This window comes from Scylla paramamosain, chromosome 14, assembly GCF_035594125.1.
Source record: "Scylla paramamosain isolate STU-SP2022 chromosome 14, ASM3559412v1, whole genome shotgun sequence".
NCBI lineage: Eukaryota > Metazoa > Arthropoda > Malacostraca > Decapoda > Portunidae > Scylla > Scylla paramamosain.
In genome coordinates, this window is record NC_087164.1 from 22,774,457 (window position 1) to 22,793,274 (window position 18,818).

General features: G+C 38.2%; 1 protein-coding gene across 11 annotated transcripts in view; it reads right to left on the reverse strand.

Moving 5' to 3' along the window:
• LOC135107037 (uncharacterized) overlaps positions 1-18,818 on the reverse strand; it is a 156,896-nt gene that overhangs the window by 26,426 nt on the left and 111,652 nt on the right. For 3 of the 11 annotated variants that reach the window (XR_010271556.1, XM_064016608.1, XM_064016618.1), the window contains 2 exons: positions 10,372-10,492; positions 9,039-9,476 (listed from right to left, as the gene is read on the reverse strand). The exons of 1 other annotated variant lie outside the window; for it this stretch is intronic. Coding sequence is in view for 7 of the 10 variants with exons in the window: in XM_064016608.1 (XP_063872678.1) it covers positions 10,372-10,492 (121 nt within the window). In the remaining 3 variants the exon portion in view is untranslated. Of the gene's footprint in view, positions 1-9,038; positions 9,477-10,371; positions 10,529-11,995; positions 12,141-18,818 lie in introns of those variants that run through there. 7 more of the 11 variants (XM_064016612.1, XM_064016606.1, XM_064016615.1 and 4 more) reach the window with 3 other exon arrangements.

An 18,818-nucleotide genomic window follows, 5' to 3' on the forward strand; every position in this document is an offset into this window, starting at 1 on the left:
CACACTGCGGGTTCAATGGTTCCCACAACGCTGCCCGGGACGTTTATGCGAGCGGGATCAAGGTGATTTTCAGCCACTCAACGTGAACAGGGAGGAGGGGCGCCGGTGCTGAAGGTACGAACCCAGATTGTGTGTGTGTGTGTGTGTGTGTGTGTGTGTGTGTTACTCTGTCTGGAACCACATGGATTTCAGCCACTCCATTTACACTTGGGTTAGGTTAGGTTAGGTTAGGGTTACTTAACCTTACTTGATTCTGCCCAAGTGTAGCCAGAGTGGATGACCTTCGCGTAATCCCCGTTTGTTCTAGCATGGAGTGAAGCTCGCCTCGATTACTAAAAACAGCGGACCCAGGTTCATGAAATACGAATTTTTGACCGGCTGTCAGGTGATAATTGTGACACAGAGCGGCAGCCTTGACCTGGCCACCCTCAATCATCATTACTCGCTCTGCCGGGCTGTTCCTCCTGCTGCCTTCACCATTCTCTCTGTGGGCGGCACGTGGCCTTCAAGATATCACACATACTGACATCCTGCCACAGCACAGGTGAAGGAGCTAATCAACGAGGGAGTTCAATAAGAATGCTGGGGTAATGATAAAGTGCCTTTTAAGAAATAAGGATTTTTCTAGGAATGGTGATAATAATTATAGTGGTGACAGTAAACAGCTTATGGTGATAATGATTAAGAAAGGTCGTATACTTCGTTTTCTTACACTTTCAGTGTTTCTAAAATCAGATTATGACACTCCTCTATGAAAAACTTGAGTATACCATTGGCTGTAGCGTAAAATTTTGCACAGTTCGGGTTATGACCGGATGATTCACGAGGCGAGATTTTTTTTTCGGTGATGAAAAGTGGTACATGGAACAACAACAGCAGCAAGAACACTGATCGATGATGATAACAGGCAAACAACGATTTAATGGAAAGGAAAATCCAGGAGAAGGTTTTAAAAATGCTGTAACCTGACTCCAACGTTGCCCTTGTTTCTTTTATTCCATCAATCAACACTACTCGTGCCAATAAAACAATAATAATAATAATGATGATAATAATAATAATAATAATAATAATAATAATAATAACATGCATCATCATCACCATCACCACCGCCATCACGAGTTTCTAGGGCACGGCATGGCGCCATAACTGCGGCAACTCTTCCCTGAGATCTTGTCGGTGCCTTGCAATACATCCTCATCATCAGCTGCTGCGTTAAAGGGGAGGGAGCGTCCCGGCTGCTGCACCCTGAATGCTCCGCGCCGGCCTGGTGGGCGAGACTGACGCGACCCGGGGAGCATCAAGATGGATAATAACACCGCCTTTTAAAATGTTCGCACCTCATGCATCTCAGTCTCCAAGTAATTACGAAATTTGAAGATTGGAATGGAATAGCGACGAGACATTTCCTGTTCGTACGTAAGTTTCTTTATCTTTTATTTTATTATTTTTTTTTTATTTTAGCTATTCATCCAATTACTTACCGTTGATTATTATGTTTATAGTTCTTCATGTACCTCAGTCTGAGAGTAATTTCAATATCTGATGATGGGAAAGCAATGGTGACGAGACCAATTCCCTGCTCCCGCGTAAAGATTCCTTTCTTTTCATTGTTTTTTTTTCAGTTATTCATCCAATTGTTGACTGTAGACTTAGTTTATTATATGCATTGTTCTCTCTTTTATTCATCATGTTTTCATATTGCTTTTGTGTATGATTTATATTTTATTTACTATCATTTTATATGCTCGGAGGTGGTCAGGAATTACACGTAGCACTTAAAAAAAATAAATAAATGAATAAAATACGTAGTAAAAATTTATACTTCTCACCACCAATATGAACATGACGTGAGGAGCGTTACAAGAGTTGCTTAGTTTCTGGAGTTTTAGCATCACGACCACAAACTCAACAATAACAAAGGGGGCAAAGGAAGCACGCGGGGAGGGACGGAGGGAACAGTGAGAGAGTATTTCACATGTACAGCACTCTTTTGAAAACTGGAGCTGCTCATCTGAAAGCATATGACACTTTGATACGCTCATGTTGGTCAAAGATAATGAAAATAAAAAAAAGAAAGGAAAAAAAGAGAAAGTTTATATGTAAGGATCTAATGATTAAATAAAACGCGTATGAAGTATATTAATGATCATGGATAACTCAATAAACATGTATGGATCAATATATAAATCAAGTAATCAGAGCTCTAGAAAATTAAAGAAAAAAACATAATTTAAGATACACCACTCTAAAAACCAAGGCAATTACTACCCGTTACAAATAAAAATAAATAAATAAATAAAATAAATAAATATATACATGGAAAAATCTGTAAAATTCGGGCTTGCTGCTCGTCCCTAAAATAGAAGCACGTACAGAGGGATAAAATAAAAAAAGATGAGAAAAAGGGGAGAGATGAACTGTAGTGCAGAGTTTTCCGTTTGTTTATCTTAACGAAACTGGGAAGGTAAAACAAGGTGGAATTCCCTCCTACCTCAGTATTCGGGAACTTCATTTTTTTCTTTATTTTTTTCAATACAAAATGAAGAAAATATTTACTACTGACATGTACTTATAGAATACATCAATATTAACTTTTACACTGCTACGGCATGTTTAATTTTATGTTAGATATTATAAAATAAAATAAATAAATTGAGGTGACGATCTTTTTTTTTCGCTACAAGTTACAAAATATTCTCTCTTTACTTATCCGGTACAGTAACATCTCTACTTTCTCTCTTCTGATGTACAGCTAGTGACTGCATGAAGTTTGGCAAAGCTCAGTAATAGCGAATGGCTGAATATTAAAAAGCAACTTCCCTACAGCACATGAACTGGAACAAAGAAGACACATACTTCAAGAAAACATTTTTAGATATAACAATACCGCTACAATTGTATCATTAACGCGTGTACGTGAAATGCTAATGAATACAAATATAACTAAAAAAAAAAAAAGGCAAATGAACGTTATCAAGTGAATTACCCTCTGCTTCAATGTACAAACAAAATTCAAAGTACACCAAGACAAAGTCACTGAAACCATCACAACATTACAGGTGTTAATTATGGGAGTGAAAGAAATAAGAAAAAACAAGAGCATTTTTTTTTTTTCCACAGCAGCAGTTAAACACTTGATGAGTTTTGATTACTCCTGTGTCTTTAATCTCAATGCAGAAAATTTCCTACTTTCATGCAAAGCGTCACTGAGTCTTGATGAAAGTAATTAGTGAGTCTCTCTCTCTCTCTCTCTCTCTCTCTCTCTCTCTCTCTCTCTCTCTCTCTCTCTCTCTCTCTCTCTCTCTCTCTCTCTCTCTGTGTGTGTGTGTGTGTGTGTGTGTGTGTGTGTGTGTGTGTGTGTGTGTGTTTGGCCATCAAGTCTAAAGGTTATCACTCGTCTCAGTCATTCATTACATTGTTAACCCTCAGAAAACCCGATATCCCTTATTGTTGAACGACCAATTTAAAAAGACGCTAAAATTGGTATTATGTGACAGACATTTCGTACTGTTCTACTGTGGGATTGAGATTTACAGTGTTTTAAAAGGACTCTACGTACTGTAAGAAAGATATAACGGTAAGGATGATTAACGATGCTAAATGGACCGTTGCTTTCAAAGAATTTCGTTAGAAAGAAAATGAGCATGTTCAGAGATTTTTTTTTTTTTTTTCTTTTACGAAGAGATTTGAAAAGGGTCCTGCATGTTCAGATTTTTTTTTACGGAGACTTGGAAAGGGTCCAGCATGTTCACAGATTTTTTTTTTTTTTTTTTTACGAAGAGACCCAGATCACAAAAACATCACAGAAGGTCTTAAGTAACATGGTGAACCAATCGTGAGTTCATACAATAGATATGCTTCAGCCTAATTTGAATCTCCAGGCTTTCCCTCTAAACAAAATTATACAGAAAATAATAACTATCATCAAATACTTCAATCATAGGAACATATATTGGAACTGGATTATAAAATTATGCTCGTTGCCATAACTGACTTATTTAAAAATTCAATTACTGATGGCCATTAGTGAAAGGCCAGGATTAGAAGGAAAATAATTCATTGAGAGAGAGAGAGAGAGAGAGAGAGAGAGAGAGAGAGAGAGAGAGAGAGAGAGAGAGAGAGAGAGAGAGAGAGAGAGAGAGAGAGAGAGACCTTCGTGGAAAACTGGCTTTATGAACCATAAAACCATTATTATCAAAGTGAAGCCGATAAAGGCAAATATTGTAATAACATTTTTCACGGACACAAACACCTCGCCGTCACGCCACGGACAGTTGCATCCCCTCCATCCCTCCGTCGTGGGTCGCGCCAGCCCGGTCACACTCAAAGCAGAACGTGTAGAAAAAATAAAAAAATAAAAAAATATAAGTGAGGAAAAAGTTACCAGTATTTAATTATCCATGTCGAGTGTGAACTTTATACAACAGCACAGACCAAAAGGCAGAAGGAATGGTACCAGGTATAATACAAGTTATTCGCTCATTGAATAATTCGTCAGCAGCTGCCTGAACCAAACGGACATAAATGGGTGCAATTTATGATTTATTTTTACATGTAAGGAAGGAGATCAAAGGCTTCGACAAGTGTTAAGAATCCCACCTAATCGTCGCTCTATGGAAGCAGGCATAGAAAGAGCCCATTTTTTTGTTTTGCAGGTCGCTTACTTGCCTTGGTAATACTTATAAGTGAGAGGTTTTGAGTAATAGTCTTAATACTCCTTGATTAATTTAATGGTCTTAAATGTGAGACTTACTGATAGTCAAGACACACTAATATTACTTATGATGGTCTTTGAATTGGAGGTCTTAAAATTTCTTGATGTTACTTAAAAATTAAAATTTTACAAGGCCTAATCTTAGCATCCCTTGGCTTTGAAAGCTTTGAAAGTGACGGTTTTCATAGTATATCATATTAGTGAGAAGTGATAATCAAAGAAGTGATAATCTTGACATTTCTTAATGTTACTTTGATACATTAGTCTTGGAATGATTATTTTTTTTGATACATTAGTCATGGAATGATTATTTTTTTGATACATTAGTCATGGAATGATTAGTTTTGATGTTCCTTCATCACTTAAAAGATTATAAGTGATAGTCGTGAAACTGGTAGTCTTGATAACGTTTGATACCACTAAGTACATTACTTTAAGTCGTAGGAAGGTAGAAAAAAAATCAAGTTAAGCATCTGTGTATTTTCATATCGGTCGATCGCTACTTGGTCCACACGTGTCCAGTATTCAGAGGTCGTAAAATGTTTAGTTTTAAAACATCTGTAGGTATTAAAAAAAAAAAATAGAGGGGGGAGGCTTCGTGGAAAACAGGTTTTGCGAACCATACAACCATTATTATCAAAGTGAAGCCGATAAAGGTAAATATAGCAATAACATTTTTCACGTACACAAACACCTCGCCGTCACGCCACGGACAGTTGTATCCCTTCCATCCCTCCATCGTGGGCCGCGCCAGCCCGGTCACACTCACGGACAAAGCAGAACGTGTGGTAAAAAATGAGAGAGAGAGAGAGAGAGAGAGAGAGAGAGAGAGAGAGAGAGAGAGAGAGAGAGAGAGAGAGAGAGAGAGAGAGAGAGAGAGAGAGAGAGAGAGAGAGAGAGAGAGAGAGAGAGAGAGAGAGAGAGAGAGAGAGAGAGAGAGAGAGAGAGAGAGAGAGAGAGAGAGAGAGAGAGAGAGAGAGAGAGAGAGAGAGAGAGAGAGAGAGAGAGAGAGAGAGAGAGAGAGAGAGAGAGAGAGAGAGAGAGAGAGAGAGAGAGAGAGAGAGAGACCATCACCGCATATTAAAAAAAAAAACGAAAAAAAGGTAACCAATATTTTATTACGTGTCGCAATATATACTTCATAAAACTATCACACACACACACACACACACACACACACACACACACTTGTTCAGTTCAAAACATTCGCTATCAATCAGATTAGTGGTCCATTTAGTGTTAAGGCGAGATATAGCGCATATAGCAATCAAATAGTCTTGTACCGCACACGGAGTTTGGCGGAAATAGAGGAAAAATCCCTGAAAATGAGGAATGAACGGTAGGACACTAGTAATCACAATATAAGTTAGCCAAAATAAAGAAAAATATATATTGGATAGCTATAAAACTTTTGAAATATTACACTAAGATTAGAATATTAAGTTTACATTTTTTTCTTTTCTTCTGGGTTGAGGTACTTCCATTGGTTGTACGCGTGACAATGATACGAACGAGCACCGGTCAAGTACACCAGCGAGTTAATATTAATAGTAAATACTGGCATGTCCATAAAGGCCATTAGTTCTTGAATAATAAAAGCGTTTATATATTTTGCCTGACAAATATCTCTATTACGCATAACAGATTTCAGCAAGCCATTAGTATTGAGCACATTAGTGGTCAGAATGGGGGAAAAAAATGTATATATATATAAAAAAAATTTTGAAAGCCCATCAGTGCTTTAATAATATGAACATCCACATTTTTCATAAGCACTGTAACGGATTTGAGTCTCATTCCCTTTTGCAGCAGCTGTCCCACCTATGTGTAGAACAGGAGGGAACAAAGAAATGTCTCCTCGTCCACTGATGCTCGGTGCACGTGAATCAAGGCCACAATCAGAGCCACCGCCACCCCCTCCCCCCTCTGAGTGCCGCACTGATGAGGATTAATGTCCTAATGTTCTAATCAGCTTTGTCGGTAATGCGTGCACTTTTCTTCGTAGCTGATTACCTCAAAGTACCTCTTGCTTTCACTTTCATGTGAACTTACAACACTTGAGTATCTTTTTTTTTTTTTAATATAAATGCTGTAAAGAGAAATATGTGATTATACTTAACAAATGGATGCCTTCATAACTGCGTGCATAATAATTATAATGATGTACTAGTCCTACCATTAAAATGTACTCAGGTTTAACTATTTACATTACCTACACAAATCTAACAATATTTCCTAGAGCATCATACAAAATTGCAATACATTTATTTTTCTCTTCTGTGAAAAGATATATATATATATACTCGTATATATATATATATATATATATATATATATATATATATATATATATATATATATATATATATATATATATATATATATATATATATATATATATATATATATATTATACTTTTAACACTTAAGCAGAAAGAGAATTTCATCATGAAATAAAAAAAAATCCTATAAAAGATATGAATAGATAAAGACACAAAGACGAACACGAGCAACAACCTTTACTATCTTTCAGCAGGACAAAGAAGAAAATATTCATATCACTACATCACCACAACTACCACCGTCACCACCAATGCCACTAGTCTGCAGAATTCCACAGCACAAGGAGAAGGGACCTCGTCGGAATGTACAAAAACGAACATTCCCATATTGTGGACACGACACAACCAATCCAGCAACCCGAACACAAGAAAGAAAACAGAAGTAAACACGGCCCGCATTTTACCAGCCAGCACAGCGGTATAGTTTTTTCCCCTCCCAATAGTAATCTGGTTCACCATCACACAGACTCGCCCATTACCACCTCCCCGCCAACCCATACACCGACCTGACAAAGCCATTACCACCTCCTCCCATCCAATACTAATTTGACATGCCCATTACCATTTCCGTTCATTCTGTATTGATTTGACCCAATAATGATTTAGGCCACCCATTATCACCCCTGGTACCCTCCCTTCCTCCCTCACTCCCCTCCCTCCCCCCTCCGTCCCTCCCTCACAACCATCATCCAATCAGCTTACAGGTAACGTCGGCCCACCTAACACAGTCGTACCGTTAGAGGCAGTATGATTATTATTATTGGTAATGTATGTTATTATTATTATTATTATTATTATTATTATTATTATTATTATTATTATTATTACCATCATCATGTAGTATATATTACCTTATGAATTCTACACAAACGACCACGTGGACGCCTCTCGCACCTCATCTTACTAACCTAAGTGTGTCGGTCCCCTGGGAAAACACCTGGGCTCACACTTTTCCCCATTTGTCACCTCCACAACCTTTTCTCCGCAACTACGAGACAAATGTATTGTATGTGACTGGTGAACGCCTCTCAGCCCGGGGTAAATAAATAAAGGGTCCTAGAATCGGCTGGCGGCAGATCAGATCAGCACTACACTTCGAGGTGAGCACACTCAGTATTCTCTACCTCATCTCTATATGAGAGAGAGGAAGAGAACAACAATAACGACTATGATATGATGACGAAGATGATAATTCACACACACACACACACACACACACACACACACATCTATACATACCCCTGTAAATGACATACTGATCAAGCACGCTACACATCACTCTTACGGCAGCAGTCATGTAGAATAGGAGACTGGTGTCATGCGTTAGGATCCTGCCGGGCGTCCCAGGAGCCTCTACACAGATGGACGCAGCTAACAGCACCTCAGTAAGCAGGGACACAGGATCTCAGGACAACTACTCAACCATTTAAACACGTGAGCATCAAAAGTAAGTTATCTCGTTTCCAAGATAATGTCAATGAATTAGTGTACGTATATTAAGCTTACTTATACCCATATGAATAACTGTGCACGGGTGACGAATAGAGTAATGGTCTCTGTCGGAGTATACAAAGAGGTGTTCATCCAAGCTTGTAATTCATGGTGTCACTATCTTGTGGTATAAGAGTTAGAAGTGGTCAGCTCTCAGTCTAGTTAGTTGTGCAGGCGAGACGGACAGAGTGTAATGAACGAGTCAGTAGCAATGTCCAGCCACTATATAGGAGTATACAAAGAGGTGCCCATCCAAGTTTGCAATTCACAGTGTCACTATTTTGTCATTTAAGAGTCAGTAGTGCTCAGCGGTGACTCCAGCTACCTATCTCACACTGTCACAATCACACACACACACACACACACACACACACACACACACACATTTTTTATTCTTTTTGAGGCACAAACTTTTTTCTACCTTTCCTTCAAAAAACACTAAAAAACCCATGATATATTTTAGAGACCAGCTGCTTATTGACAGAAAGTTTAGTAAGGATGATGTTTATTTCAATACCCTGGAAGTAAAGATCGATTAAGTCTTTTTTTATCACTCCTTTTATATGCATACAGTATATTTTCTTAGGAGCAAGATATTGATAACTTCCTCAGGGCTGGCAGCGAGGTCTGGGTGGTAGTTGGAGTCATTAATGAATTGGCAGCGTTTATTTACTCGCACCCTCCGTCTTCCAGGCTTAAATATCTAAATGTGAACACACCTTCAGTCCAACAGCTCCAGAAATCTATGGGCCCACATGTATCCTTTAAAAATTTATGCACTAAAATAATAATGCAGTAGGAAGGTCAAAAAGTGTAAGTGACGGATGGGTTCCGCACCGCTATTAATAAACTCAAAGGTGCGCACGGTACGCCTTTGCACACGAAGGAGACGTGAAGACAGGTGAGCCGGGTATTGCCAGAAGCACCTGTAAAGAAGAACAAGGACTGATGTAAGGATACTGATGCAAAAATATCCTCCAGAAACGTAAAAAAAACAAGAAGATAATAAAAATAAATGAACAAATAAATAAATAAATAACTGTCTTTTCCTGCAAATATTCCTTAAAATCTCCATGAAACTTAAACCTGATGTCTGTGAATGCTTTGAAGACGCCACCACTGATACCTTGAGCCAAATATAAATGCACACATGCGATTTTTCTGGTAGTATTTTTGTGTAGTCATGAATGTAGATATTATCAGTTCGTACATATCATTCATAGACATCAGAATTGTTGGATGGTTCTGGAGAGTGACGTGTGACTATACAAACATACATGCCATGCTTTATAAAATACTGTAATTTAGCTTTGAAATTATTGTCTTTGTGTGTTTTTCTTCTTGTGCACCTACAGCCATTATTCACCAAAGTTTGCTGCAATGAAATTCAATTATTCATAGTCTGTTAACTAGTCAAAAGCAGGTTCTTATAATACAGAAGCTTCAAGACTCGAACTTTGATAAGGCTACATAAAAAAAAAAAAGTTAAATGATTGAAATGACGAGTAACCTTAGAAGCCAGACTGTTAGTGCCGTGTCAATAGATTCAGAAAAGAGCAACATAAATCTTTGGATAGGGATTACAGATGGATAATTAAGAGTACACGTTTTACATAGTGACTTGCATATGTAGATCTACCGGCTTTGGACAACTTTGTATTTTGGGGTAGCGACAATGACTCTGCACACAGTATCCGTTAATAACACATATTTATCCTTACACTCTCTTACAATACGTGCGCTCCTCTTAACAACAACAGCGTAAAAAGGCAACCCCCCCCCACACACACACACACACTTGGCCGCGACTCCTGACAATACCTATTCTAACTGAGTGTTGAAAACTTGGATGGCGAGGACGAAGCGCAGCCTCCCCGTTGAACTAACAGGAACCAAGTTTGACATCCCGCTATCACACTTGACAGCACTCGCCGTAATCGTTCTGCGGAAAATCGGGAGTGTAGAGCCTCACTATTTTCTGAAACGCAAAGAGGGAAGACCTTTCTGTGAGGGCTTACCACCACCACCACCACCACCACCACCACCACCACCAGCATCACTACAATCACCACCACTACTTCTGCACTGCCACTGGTCCTGTTGTTGTTGTTGTTGTTGTTGTTGCTGTTGTTTCTGCTGCGGCGACATTTCTATTATTATGGCTAATACCTGTCTACTACTACAACTACTGCTGCTGCTACTACCACTACTTCTACTACTACTACTACTACTACTACTACTACTACTACTTCTACTACTACTACTACTGCTACTGCATCTGATATTGTTTTACGAATACTACAACTGTCATTATAATGATAATAATGATAACATTAAAATTATCACTTATTATGATTACTATTACTACTACTACTACTACTACTACTACTACTACTACGAGAGAGAGAGAGAGAGAGAGAGAGAGAGAGAGAGAACTTTTCTTAGTATAATTTCTAAAATAATTGAAACTACATGTACAAATGTTATAAAAGAGAGTCTTTTCATTTTAGTAATTATGAAAGTGTTCATTAATGTAATTTACTTTTCTAGAAACATCAGTTACCTTAAGTAAAACCCAAATCCAATTATTCGAAGAGAGGAACTCCGATGATGTTATTGAGAATAATTTTAAATATGAATACGTTTAGATAGTTTTTAAGTTGTTAAGTTTTCTAAAGGAAATATATTCAGTTTCACACAATTGCGGAAAAATATAAGTATATGATAAATAATGCATTAAATAGTTTAATCAAAAAAATATTTGGAATCTTATAACTCATGTTAACATTCTGCATATTGTAAAATAAGGAATAATTGATAAATTGTCTACTTCTGCTGAAACTACAACCACTACTACTACTATACAACCATTACAACTACTACTACTACTACTACTACTACTACTACTACTACTACTACTACTACTACTTCTGTTACTGCTACTGTTTCTATAGGTATAACAGGTGCTCTTATTATTGCCTACCATTGTTATTTTTTTCATTCTCATTTTTCCTCTTAATTAGCGTCGTTGTTCTCATTCTCCTATTCTTTTTCTTACACTTCCTCCTACTACTGTTACTACTACTAATAATAATAATGTTAATAGTTATTCTACTATTACTTATGTTTTAAAATTCCTCCTCCCTCCTCCTCCTCCTCTTCCTCCTTTCCTTTACAGCGATGATAATGTACGTACTGTGTTGAAGAAAATGTCAACGAGTACTTTCTGTGTTAATAATATCAAGAGAGATATATTTCAAGTCACTATTTATACCCCAATGCCATTCACAAAGTTAGTTATTGTATACGAGTATATAACACGCCAAAAGTTACACACTATGAGTTTCGTTTGTCACAAAAACAACAAAACCACGGATGTATGGACCCTCACCACAATACAATATTTGTTCCGCATTTTTTCTTCCTCCACTCTTGAAATAATGGCCGCAGTCTGAGAACCTTATGAATTAAATAATAGTAAATCTTTTGGGGGGACACATTTTTTTGCCCCTATTCTTCGCGTGGGCCGCTGAGCAGATAAGCCAAACTTTCTTTTTACAGGGCAGAGGGTGAAGACGTCTCCTGTTTCCCTGCGTGTGAAATAGATGACAGTCAATTATCATGCATATTCTCTCTCTCATGCCAGGCACCTGATGGTTTACACTGAGAAGTTTACGTATTATGCTGCCTCGTCAAGTAGTCTACTCGAACACCTGAATGATCATAACAAGAGCCATTTTTCCTTGTCTTTCTCTAAAAACATCATCTGGCGTGCGTTTTCATCAGGCGGAAAACTTATCCTGATAGTATTCTAAGCAATGGGTATTTTGTTGTTTCCTTATCGATGGGGGTATTTCAAGACGTCTACTGGAAACACATGATTAATAATAGCATGTACCATTACGTAAAGCTGATATACGATCTTAATGTGATATCTCTACGGATGTATCACACTTATAAGGATGCGTTGCTTTGTAGGGGACTATCCTGTTCTGTTCTTAACCTATCGGCTAATCATTATTACCGTCATTGCCACCGACATGTTTACATTAACTGTCACGTTGGCAGAAAAGACACACGCAGATACCACATATTTTACTATTATTATTAATGTACAACAACAACAAAAACAACACCTACTACTACGACTACCAACACTACCACTACAACAATAACAAATACTAAAACCGCAAGACCTACTACTATTTCACCCAAAGTTCGGAACACGGTCCTATGATAAGCACTCTTTCTAGTAGTGCGTCATTTTCCTTTTGGTAGTAATAGACTGAAACACCCTGACCGTCCATCCAGGCCCACCATGCGGCGAGTGGTCAAATGGGCTATCCCAAGGGTGCTATTGCCCACGAAAGGCCTCCATAAATGATTGCTAGTCCCATCTCCAAGTACTCCGCGGGGCCGTTCAGCTGAGTCTATCAATAACCGTGGTCATTATGTGTGCCAACCTCCATCCCTGAATCCCTCCATAAGGTAACTCGCCAGCCACGAGGTCCTGGTTGCTCTGCAGGCTGTACAGGCGCGGAGGTTGTACAAGTATAGGTGGAAATCATGGGTGCACTATTGGTTTAAGATCATAAGAAACATGAGAACGGAGAGACATAAAGGAAAGTGGAGGAAGCTGTCAGGCCTACACGTGGCAGTCCATATTTGAATCACATGTACAGTCACTGCTAATAATTCCTCTCTCCTCTACCTGGAAGCCGTAGTCAAGGTCAGCTAATTCTGGGCATTCACTCCAACTAGCCACACTCCGGCCCCACATACCCCTGTGTAAATGTTGTTTGAAACTATTCGAACGCCCAGAACTGACTGGCCTTGACTCCGGCTTCCAAAGGGTGGAGAAATTAACAGGCGCGAATGTACATAACTATTTACATTTATCATCCTCATCCATAAATCTGTCTAACCTTCTCTTGTTCTAATTTCCAAGTTATCTTATTCAGTGTCGGAAAATACAAATGTGGAAGGCGAACAATTCAATGAACGTTGCATTTCAATCTCAGGTTGTGTTGAAATAGTGACCTTAAAGGATTGGGCAAGAATATATACCTGGGTTATCGTTAAATTCAGATATACGAAACACATCTTTTAGCAAAACATTCCACTTTAATTGAAAGAGAGAGAGAGAGAGAGAGAGAGAGAGAGAGAGAGAGAGAGAGAGAGAGAGAGAGAGAGAGAGAGAGAGAGAGAGAGAGAGAGAGAGAGAGAGAGAGAGAGAGAAATTCACAGTCCTCTTCCATCAATGTAAAGGAAAGACAAGTCAAGTAAAATCGGAACCAAAGGAAAGAACAAGAAAAAATTGCCCCACTGGCTACACTAAAGGGACAGTGTCGAAGGAAACCCACGGCAACGAAGTCAATTTTTCGTATTATCTTTCCTCTCTTGCGCCTCCACTGTGTGTCTGGAAAGTAGGACAGGAATTAACCGATTTTCAAAGTGCCACAGACCACAAAGGACTTAGATTGGTGCTCAAATAAACCATCAAAATGGAAGCAATATGGGAATACAAAACCATCAATAAAATTCCAATATATACATCTGCCAAAAGGGGCCCCATAAGTAGTGTTGTCTTCACCCACGCGTGAGTTTTGTGTAGCGGGTCTCCGGTGGCGGCTCCTCTTCAACACACCCGTCTGTTGAGGTGGACTAACGCATGAGACATCTACTAGTGGTTACACTCCACCAGAGTCATCATGAAGTACACAGACTTGTCATGCTCGCTTCCTGAGACTTGATATGGAGCGTTTTATGTTATTCAGTGTCCACGGCAATGACACCCACTGGACACTGTACACACACACTACCACACACAAACACACAAACACACACATACACATACAGTGAAGGTGACAATATTGATTTTTAACGATATAACAAATATGTATCAGATATATGATTCATTTATCAATTACTTCACTCATTCGTTTGTAATATTTACTCGAACGCTGAAATGCAATAGCAAAAATACCCTTTCAACACTATTTTCCCTTTTTTTTTTTTTTTTGTAAATTACTCCTTTATTTTATGGCATTCTGCGCGGCCGCACTTTGTTGTTGCTGAAAAGAAGCGTTTTTGCATGAATGTGTAATCAACGCCCTTAAACGTGAACTTTACGAGATGATAAAAGCAAAACATTATCAGAATATGATATTTTTCTCTTTGCACATTGAAAATACTTTTTTTTTTTTTATTAAGCTTGGAAGTACAATGCGAATGACAATACTTACTCATGACGAACCAGACATTGCCCTACCATGAACACCATTCCATGCAATACATTCATGGGTCACGTTCTTAAATATGAATACCTCCACCATTTCACTACCAAGCAATTTTTTTTCCATATCATCCACAGTTTTATAAACACTCGTTGTTGCACTACAGTCCCTTAAGTAGCTCTGTTACCTTAATAGGGACAGAGCAGATAATGTTAACATCCTACTTTTTTTTTTTCTATACTCAAGCAAACATTTTTAAGGAATTCTAGCTCTGTTAGCTAAATATGGACAGAACAGATAATATTAGCCTCCTATTTTCATTTTTTTTTTTTTACAATCATGCAAACATTTTTAAGGAACGTTAACAAAAGGAGACCATAATAGTGCAAAAAAAAAAGTATACAAATATTTTACTGCCGATCATGTGCCGCACCCGTACAAAAAAAAAAAAAAAAAAAAGTAACATTAATACTCCTAGAAAAAATCAGAACGATAAAAAATAGATAAATACAATGAATCCCACCATATTCATCTCTTACCAAGAAAAAAATAAAATAGTGGACGTCGTATTTGTTTCAGTAAGTTTAGTTAGACGATGTCAGACTTGGAAGATTAAATCCCTAATCAATTGCTCCAGCACAACAGCGGTCGGGGAAATTGAACTATATTGCAATAAAGGACGCATACACAGGACCGAAGTTGGTGGTGAATTAAGGGAAGAACAAATGATGAATCGATTCACTTTTATTTGAGCTTTTTTTTTTTTTTCAACCCGGCATAGTAGTTGGAAGCTTTGGGAATATGGCACAAAAAATTATTCCGTGTCGGGACAACAAGGCGCGTGTATGCAATTAGTACTAAATGGTGTACAAGTCATGCCAGTGAGATACATAGTTTGCGGCTTATAATTTTTAATCCGATCAATGTTCATTTAAGAAGACAGAAAACGAAAATTCTGACAACGAAATTTTTAAGCGAAAAGGAAAAAAGAAAAAGTTTAAGGTATTTGAAAAGAAGTATATAAACACGTACAACATCATTTACGATACATCCTTTTCGTGTGAAGTTGCTTTCTTTCCATACGTACGAAAAGAAAAAAAAATCTAGTGAATGATTATAATTTTCCTCAGTTTCATCCATGGAGGCGAGTCAGAAGTCAGAAGAAAAGTCAAAAGTGAGGAACTGTGAGCCAGTTAGGCCAGAGCTCTATGCTACCCCTACTGCCACATCTACACATGTTTCCAAAGGATTTCCATAAACTACTAACGAAATTACGAGGCAGAATACATTTGGTTCTATCCTCAGTTAACTAAAGAGACAATTCTTAATCTCTTGATACAAAAACTTTCGAGACTCGTGCAGGTAAAACATTCCCAATACAAGAACTGCAGAGGACAGTAGTCTGATCCCTTAGGAGATGACAACGGGCATTCTTAGTGAAATATTAGAAACGGAATATTCCTGCACTACAGACCTCATGTCCATCAAAATACTGAGTCTACATACATTTACCCTCACGAGTTTTTTTTCAATATCAATATTCTTAAACGTTTTGGCCTCTTATCTGTACTATTTTCAAAGGCCGCAGACACTATTAGGCGGATTTTCATGAGTGTCTTTTCCGTTGACAATGCGGAGTCTTTTTTAAACATCACTAGAACCCTAATAGCCTCTACTGGAAGGTATTGAAAGTAGGCAAGTGAGACATTCGAATGTTTGTGAATACGGATAAAGAATTACAATTTTCTACACGGAGTTCTTCAGGAAATGAGTAATTTAATATTCTAACCCCTTTAGTTGCTTCCTTTACGTGACCCAATCTATGGAACTTGGCGTGCTTTGAAGAGAAGGAATCGTTAGAATATGGTTACAAGGATGCAGTAAGCCTGAACGTGGGAGTCCCAATATATATCGCGTGTATTCTTGTGGTCATCTATCATATTTGGCCATAACTTCGTCCCCTCTTAAAGCTGCCTATTGAATCCACACTAACAAGCAGGCTAAGAGGCAGTGACTTTGTTGTAATGCTTTCACCAGTGGTTTCCGTTTAATATCTACTCAATTTTATATTTGTCTGTTTAGTTTTATCTACTTGTGTGACGTGTATATTCGTTTATGCATTTTATTTTATTTTTCCATCGTTGCTCTTTTTAATCAGCTTCACATGAATATTTGCTGGTTTTGAATATGCAAGTTTTATGGCTTTGATGTTCACTCAATGGCATTACTTACATTTCGGTACCATTTCTATTTCATACACACACACACACACACACACACACACAAAGTAAATCTCTCTCTCTCTCTCTCTCTCTCTCTCTCTCTCTCTCTCTCTCTCTCTCTCTCTCTCTCTCTCTCTCTCTCTCTCTCTCTCTCTTCCTCCAATCACCTATCACCTATAAACACAGGTGCTGACATTAAATCATTACGCAAGTAGATCCATTTCACACACATCAGATTATGTAGTTGCATATTTTTCTCGCTCCTCGTTCCTTTTGCCACTGATGTATCTCATTCCCAGGCTTCCCTCTCGTTCTACCTACATCCTAATTCATTAACCTTTACCCCCCATAACCACACCTCCAATCCCCTTGCATTACCATATTACCATATCGAAATTGAAGCGCGTCCTCCACCCATTCCTCCCTTCACCCTTACCAGCATTTTTCCTCCCCCATTCTGTGTGAGCTGAGGCACCATCGATTTTGTATTACTAGAAGCAAGGCAGCAAGAATTTCTCCTCTTCCAAGGGGTCGTAATGCCCAATAGCACGTGTGGTTGCTGGAAGGTGTTGTATATATAAAAAAAAAAAAAAAACATAAGAAAATAAGGGAAGATGAAGGAAGCCATTAGGCCTACACGAAACATGCCTACCTGTTTGCACCTATACGTTGATAAATAGAAATGTGACTAAATGAATAAATAAATTGGGAGCATATTTTCTTCCTGCATCACTTTTTTTTTATTATTATTGTTTCCAGGTATATTCTGATACGTAACTGAAGACACGGAGACAAATGGATGCGCTGAGCAAGAGTGTTAGGGTTAAAAAAGTCGATGGAAGCAATGATATACACAAAGTTCCTCTCTATCGATACTTCTGATTAGTATTCTCTGTCAGGAAGAATGTCAAGACGTCAGATAAAGCAAATTACTGATGCTATATTCCCGTTTTTTTTTTTTTTTCATACACTAAATCCATTATGACCGAAATAATCTAAATATTTCTGCACCTTCCTCTATTTTTCTGCCCTTCCAATGCTATTTGGCTATTTTTTCCTCAAATCTTAACCGTCTGAGACATTTCTCCTCATTCTACACAAACCTCCAAACATCATGCGGATTACAAACTGCAAGGTATTTTATTATATTCTTTTTAACCCCTTCTTTCTTGTGAAGTGTTGTTAATCGCAGTGATAGGTTTAATATACAAAGGATTTCAAATAGGGAGAGATATTCAAGTCCTTGCTACACTGTCTCATTTCACCACATTACATTAAAGAAAAGAAATTACTACAATACAAAGGGAAGAGCAAGAGAGTTTAACCTACGAGTGCTTTTATTTGTGTGGAGGATGTGAATGCTTATTGGTATGGTAATGTGCCGCGTATACAGGAGGTGCATGTTCCAGAATATCTGTTTTCTGAATATAAAAATGTCCTTGGCCAAGCAGCGCACAATAACTAGGAGCAGCGTGTGATATGGTGGTGTGGTGGTGCCGCGATAGATGTCACAGAAGAAATTATGAGAAAGTCTCGTTCTGTCTCGTCTTGTCCCATTAAGAATTGTACAAGAATCTATTTCAGGTATATCATTAATCCCCTATGCCGTTGTTGCCTGGTTGAAAGTCGTTCACTGATACAAATATGTGTTCCCTTTACTTCGTCAATTTAATGGTTAAAACATGACAAAAAAAAATAAAAAATCCGTCCTTTCACCGCATCCCGCAGTGGTGGTGAGAATGATCGGCACGCCCTGACACAAAGATCACACATCACCAGGTGACTGTGAGCAAGGCCAGATGCATCATTA